The sequence below is a fragment of the Eutrema salsugineum genome, unplaced genomic scaffold (assembly GCF_000478725.1).
Source record: "Eutrema salsugineum unplaced genomic scaffold, Eutsalg1_0 scaffold_3, whole genome shotgun sequence".
Lineage (NCBI taxonomy): Eukaryota > Viridiplantae > Streptophyta > Magnoliopsida > Brassicales > Brassicaceae > Eutrema > Eutrema salsugineum.
Genome location: NW_006256756.1, coordinates 947364 through 954099, shown reverse-complemented (window position 1 = coordinate 954099; position 6736 = coordinate 947364). Strand labels below are relative to the sequence as shown.

Sequence of the window (6736 nt, the reverse complement as noted above, 5' to 3'; positions counted from 1 at the left end):
AAAAACAAATTTTTGATTGATTTGTTTTTTTAGCTTAAGTATTAAGTAATCTTTAAATTATACATTTAATTAGTTAAGCTTTCCATCGGTAAATTTTTTTTGGTTCGATAATTAGTTTACATCAACTTTTAAAAGATATTATAATTAATGTTTACTGTTTAAAATAAAATTAACAAATTGTATGTAGTATGTATATATCATCCAATAAGTGGTTTACCTTTTTTTAGATATTTAAGACTCTAATCAGTATATGTTAGTATGTTACACAGATAATCAGAAACAAAATATAAAAACAATGTAAAAATATATCGTGTTACCATCGAATGAAAGTGGGTTAGTGCCTTAGTGGTTATGTATAGCGGTTGTATGTTTGCTGATGCGATTGTAAAATAGGCTTTACGCAATTTCTCACCCGACCTTGTGTAAAAGATTTAATAAGTAATCAAGCTGTTTGTTGTTAAGAGAAAAGGTACTGACCGATTATTTGGTCCACTACTACTTAACGTTATTTAGAAAATTAGCTTTAAAGATTACATATAAATTTTAATCATACCAAAATAATTTGATGATAGTTTTTCTTTTCTTATATAAAACTTGTCTTCTACAGTTTCATCAGATCATACGAAAAAGAGAGTTCTCACATATAAAAGAAAAACGTAACTTGCATTCACTTGATTTATTCTATTTTTGTTTTTCCTGACTCTTTGTTATATTGAATGTAATTTTTTTTTCGTTAAAGAAACTGTTTTACAATGAATGTTGCATCACAGCTGAAACAAGTTTAGATTTTTTGAAGATTGAGAAATGGTGTTCTCGATCATTATGGAAAGGAGATTATGGGATGCGATCGAGTAGCAAACCATAGAATGAGACCGTCATCGTCTTTTTTTTTTTTTTTTTTTTTTTTTTTTTTAGTGTTGGTTTCTTTGGTTTCGGATGGAACTGAAGCGATTTATTACCTTTTTTGTCAATTAAGCTTTTTTCGACTTTTTTAACATGCAAGAATTCCTCTTTAAGTGATACTTTGGAACCTTCTTTTACTGATACTTTGCCCTGTTCATATATATTGCCTTATGCAAAGTAAATCTACACGCACGTTCGAAAAAAACCTATAGATTTTTACGACAAGAAGTCATGCAACATCTCACTTCTTTTCCTTAGAAATTCTTTTCATGCTAAAACTTTTCTGAAACAAAAAAAAAAAACAAATAAATAAGAAAGAAATCAAGAAGATGAATAAATGCATGAAACGGATGTCGTTAATTACAAGAAGAAAAAAAACATGCTATTAGTCACAGATTGCGCCGACGGGATACTCCCTCATAATTCAAGGGAAAAAATCCAGTTAGAAAACTCTTTCGATCCAAACATTCATGAATATCGGTCGACAATGGATGCAAACAATGGATGTATAAATACAAAGACATATCTAACGATTGGTGCAAACAAAATATTAGAATTTTAGGGGTGGGCTAATTTATATAACATGTCACTAACCAAACGATGATTATTATACCTATGTAGTAAGTGCATGAATTTGCTGGTTTATTTTTTATGACGGTTTTAGAAGAATTTAGTTATTCGCTTGTTGTGTTTTTAGTAGTTTTGATTCGATTTTCTGCTACCTGTTTATTTGTAATCTTCAGTCAAAAACGAAAATGATATAAAATTTAACATTTTACAATAAAAAAGTGCATGAATTTGAACATAATCTGAAATTCTACATATATGTTTGAAAATGTAGAAATGTGTTTAGCTATATTTATTCCATTGTAAATGCTATCTTCGTCAACATATTAACTATATTTTTCAGTGCTATGATTGGTGACATGTAGTGTTAGATTTGAGTTGAAGTTGATGTTGTAATTCGATTTATCTTGTAGTAAAAATTATGTAGTAGAAACTGTAGATTTATGTGGTAAATTTGCTGTAAAAATATAAATCAAGTTTTTGTCAAAATAGTTGACTGGTAACTTTTTTGCTGTATAAAATGCAGTATACATTATTTAAAATAAAATAAACTTCTAATTATTAATAACAATTATATTTATTACGAAATTTAATAAAAAATAGAGTTATACTAACTTAAAATATATTAAATAAATAAAAATATATTAAATAAAAAATTTGATAACTAAAAAGTTAACTACGTATATTCCAAATCATATTTGGAATCTCATCTCGTACGTTATTCATATATTGGCCATTAAGTGTTGCCTCTTTTTCCTCGAGTCTTCTAAGCTCTTCTTCTTCAAGTTGTCGTCTACGACTATCTCGAGTAATCTTTTCTTCTTCTTCAAAATCAGCATCTGGAATTTTGTAACGTCTAATAAAATTGTGAAGAACCATAGTAGCATGCACAATTCTATTTTGAGTCTTGACGTTGTATCAAGGCAAATTGTCTAGAATCCTCCATTTTTTCTTTCAAACTCCAAATGTACGTTCGATTACAGAACGAAGTGACGTGTGCCACCTATTGAACAATTCTTTTTTGTTCCTGGGAGGACCTTCATTAAATTCTGAAAGATGGTATCTGATAGTTTCTCTACTATTTCCTCTATACGGCGCCAAAAATCCTCGCTTGTTTGCATATCCAGAATCAACAAGATAGTACTTGCCTATTGGAGGTTTAGGGAATATTGGGTCTCCATCTATTGCATATTGTAACACCAATGAATCGTGTGTAGACCCAGATGCGCCTAGCCATGCATACTTGAAGAGCATGTTTATATCACATATGCCCATTATGTTTAGACTTGTTTGTCCATGTCTATCCCAATACCCAACTGAATCGCGACCTCCAACTTTTACTCTGACATGCGTCCCATCAAGTGCCCCAACAAATCCACTAAAAAAAGGCCAATAATTGGGATTATTTTGTAACTTACGTGGATAATGCTGGAGTGACGCTGTTGTTGGAGTTTTTAAATACTCACATGCAAGACTCTCCAATGCGTTCAATACCTCGTGAAACTTTCGATATATAGTCTCTTGGGAACGACCAAATGACAACCCAACATAGCGTTGTGTATCATTTTGGGCGCATGTAACGAGAAATATTGCCACCATCTCATCAATACTAATATGATCAGTACTCTTTAAGTTGTAACGTTGCTCCAGTATTGTGCATAGGTTCTGAAATGCTTTTGGATGCATCCTTAGCATAGTCATGCAATGTGCTGGATTATTACGAATCTGATTTTCAAGGTTTCTCCAACCCAATCCCCGCTCCAACGCCATTGGTCGCTTAGAAAAGTAACGTTGATAATATTCCATTGAAGGTTGCATAATCATATCCATATACTCTTCGTCTTCTAGATCGTACAATTCTAGCAACTCATCTTCTGTAAGATTTTCAAAACCCCAGGAATATAACTCGTTTAGTCGCATGGCCTGTAAATATAAGAAAATAAAAAAATTATTAGATATTTAAAAAAATTATGACACATGTTACCCAAAAATTTTTTTTATTAGTTCTGAACTAAACCTAAACAAAATATCAAAACCCATAAACTTTAAAATGTTATTGCATTTAAACAAAAAAAAAAAGAAAATATAAAACTATTTATTAATCTTCAAGATTAATCCTCGTCTTGCTAGATTCTCCATTATCACCATATTTTTCAGCTCCACGTTCATATCCACATTCTTTGAATAATGACATTAGTTCTCTATGAGATGGAGCACTAAATTCTCGCTGACTCTCCATTTCTGTTGGTCTGAGGTGTTGTTCTAAGTTGACATTTGGAGAATCACCATTGCCACCTTGCAAAGTCTTGAAACGATTGCCAATGAAATTTCCATGACGATCATATCCTGTATAACCCTCCAAAAATGTGATCCTATCATGATCACTTTCATTGTAGACAATCATTTCTCGGGCAAAAGGATCCTCTTTTAATATTCTGATACAAGACCACCAAAAATCTGTCCACCTTGTTAGACCTTGAATTGATTGCAAGATTTCATAAGCATCTTTATATGGTAGAGCTTCATTCTTTTCTCTACGCTCTTTCGCTTCTGCCACTTGAACACGGCGAAATTCCATCATTTCTCTGAATTGCTCATTGATCTCTGTTTCAAACGACTTTCTTCTTCGTGGTAAGTTTTTCTCCCGACTTTGTGATACATCTTTTCCTCGATTACTTTCATATGGAGTAACGCGTGATTGTTTTCTAGCTGACCGCTTTGATGGACCAATAGGCGATGCTTGAGGAGATTCCAGTGAGATGGTTTGTGGCCGTAATTGCACATCACTTGTAAGAATAATGTTTGAATCATCTGCATCCTTATCTTGGGTTTCTGGTACCCTCTCATCTTGTTCAGCACTCTTTGCATCTTGCATATGAGTCGGGTACATAGCTTCTGGTTTATTCCCTTGACGGCCAAATATACGACTCATAAGCTCCATATGTGGGATTCCATTTTCACGAATTTGTTTTGCATATTGTATTTCCTGCAAAATTCAATCAAAATATATAATGTAAACATTAATAACTATCAATAACAATAAATTAATTATAAACTTTAGAATAAAAAATAATACCTTTTCACGGTCATCCCACCATTCGGAATCCATATCAATCAAACCAGTGTTGTGGTCTGCTGACACTCCGGTAAAATTCACCAACCTCTTATACGACCCATACATATTTCTCAAGGTGTCGTATTTACTTTTGAAAGAATCCCAAAGAAGATCTATACCAGTTTTCCCAAAAATTCTTTACAAATACGTTCTCTTCCAACTTCTTTAGGCAACTTTTGCTTGTATCTTATTTTGGCCAATTCAATATCGAGAAGCTCCAAGTATATCCCAATTTGCTCATCGCTCCACATTATTTTTTTTTGTTTCTATAATTTATTTCAACAAAATTAAATACTATATATTCCTATGTTTAAAATTTAGCATGTCACTTAAAAATTACCTTACGACGTATACTTCCACCAACATCATCGGCAGCAGCACCATCAACACCACCATCATTAGACATCTTTATCAAAGAAAAACATAATAAATTAGTAATATGATAAAGAAATATAAACAAATATTTTCACACAAATATGTAACGTTAATGAATCAAGATTCAAATTGAAAGGTATATTTTTAGCTATCGGATGGAAATAAGAAGAGAATATACAATGATAGAGTAACAAAATAAATAAAATGAAGAATGTAAAACCTCTGTATTTTGCTGGTCAAAATTGAAGACAAGAGGAGGTGCCGTAGCATGCAGCTACAATCTAACAGGTGTGAGGAATGTGTATATGTCAATGAACAAAAGACATGTATATATACACACATAATTCTGTGTAAATAGTATTTTTTAAAAAGAAAAATATTAAATAAAATCAACAATTGAAGATTTTTAGGAACAGATTGTTGACTAATTTAAATGGAAAAGAAAATTTTGAAAATTTGTTGACTAAGACTTTCGGTTAACTGAATTTTTTAAGACTTTAGTTGAGAAATATTTGCTGATTTTTTGTATTTTACAACAACAACGTAGGAAATTTAAATTTTAAAATAAAAAAATCCTAACTCAACTTCTAACTCATGAGATTTTTGTTGATGTTGAGATAATTTTTGAGTTAGCAATTTAACAAAGGACATACATCAAAATTGTAACTCAAGTATAATACATTGTAATTCAAACTCAAACTCAAAAAATTCAAATCAATTCATGATTGGTAACATTTTTTGATGTATTTATGCATTAGACCCATAACTCAAACTTATGCAAAGATACTACATGTCACCAAATATATTTTGATCGCAGAAACAAGATAAATGTTAAAAGAAACAGAGGGTTTTTGCTAGTACACTAGTAGATGAGAAATGTACAAGAATTACCGAAATAAACACAAGGTTTTTGGGCTCACGTGAGATTCTCGTGATCGGCGTACATACACACACGCACGTAATGAAACGAATTTAGCACAAAGCACAAAATACAAAGAAAACGGAAAAGGATATAAAAACAAAAACGACGTCGTATTTAGAACAACAACCGTTGAACCATTTTCTTCTTTGCTTTCTTCTCTTTGATTGGGTCCAAGCTTGGTTTCCACCCTCTTCCCGACAGTTGCCGGCTCAAAAACTCCGGCCTCCCTTCCTCCTCCGTCTCCGCCTCCAACCTTCCAACCGACGTTGCAGCAACCACCGCATCGGTCGCCAGAGTATTATTATTATTATTATTATTATTATTAAAGCTTTTAGTAGTGAACCAAGGAAGAATCCCTTCATAGTAGCTAAACGATGACCTTACCATCGCCGTGGCGCTAAACAGCATTTTTCGTATCTCCTCTGACGTCATCACCGCCGATGATGATGATGATTTGGCGCCGCCGCCGCCACCGTTTCTTTTGGACGGGAGCACCAAATAGATTTTTCCTGGCTCGAGTGTTTTGTCCGCCGGTAAAGGTGTCAGCTTTTTCTTCACCGTTTTACGGTCGTTGTTTTTACGATGACGGTCGTTGAATGATATCGACGACGGATCAAATTCGACGACGACGTGTTGCGGGTTTTCCAGCATAATCTCAGCCACCGTCGTCTCTTCCTCTAAGTTTTGTACTCTTCCGTTGGATAATACAACTTTTCCGGCAGCCATTGCCGCCGATTCCAACTTCCGAGAACCGATTGCGTTACCCATTCTCAGATCAGAACGATCCTATTAACTATGTGTGTGTGTGTGTGTGCGAGTATATAAGTACACACAACACATGAAAATTGAAATGG

At 33.1% G+C, this 6736-nt stretch overlaps 2 protein-coding genes across 2 annotated transcripts; both read right to left on the bottom strand.

Annotated features, from left to right (window-relative positions):
- Positions 1-2424: 2424 nt before the first annotated feature.
- LOC112085127 (putative nuclease HARBI1) lies at positions 2425-3390 on the bottom strand. Its single transcript, XM_024154148.1, has one exon. The coding sequence runs from the start codon at positions 3388-3390 to the stop codon at positions 2425-2427; it is 966 nt and encodes a 321-aa protein (XP_024009916.1).
- A 2606-nt stretch (positions 3391-5996) lies between these two features.
- Positions 5997-6650, bottom strand: LOC18015278. Its single transcript, XM_006396345.1, has one exon. The coding sequence runs from the start codon at positions 6648-6650 to the stop codon at positions 5997-5999; it is 654 nt and encodes a 217-aa protein (XP_006396408.1).
- Positions 6651-6736: the final 86 nt, after the last annotated feature.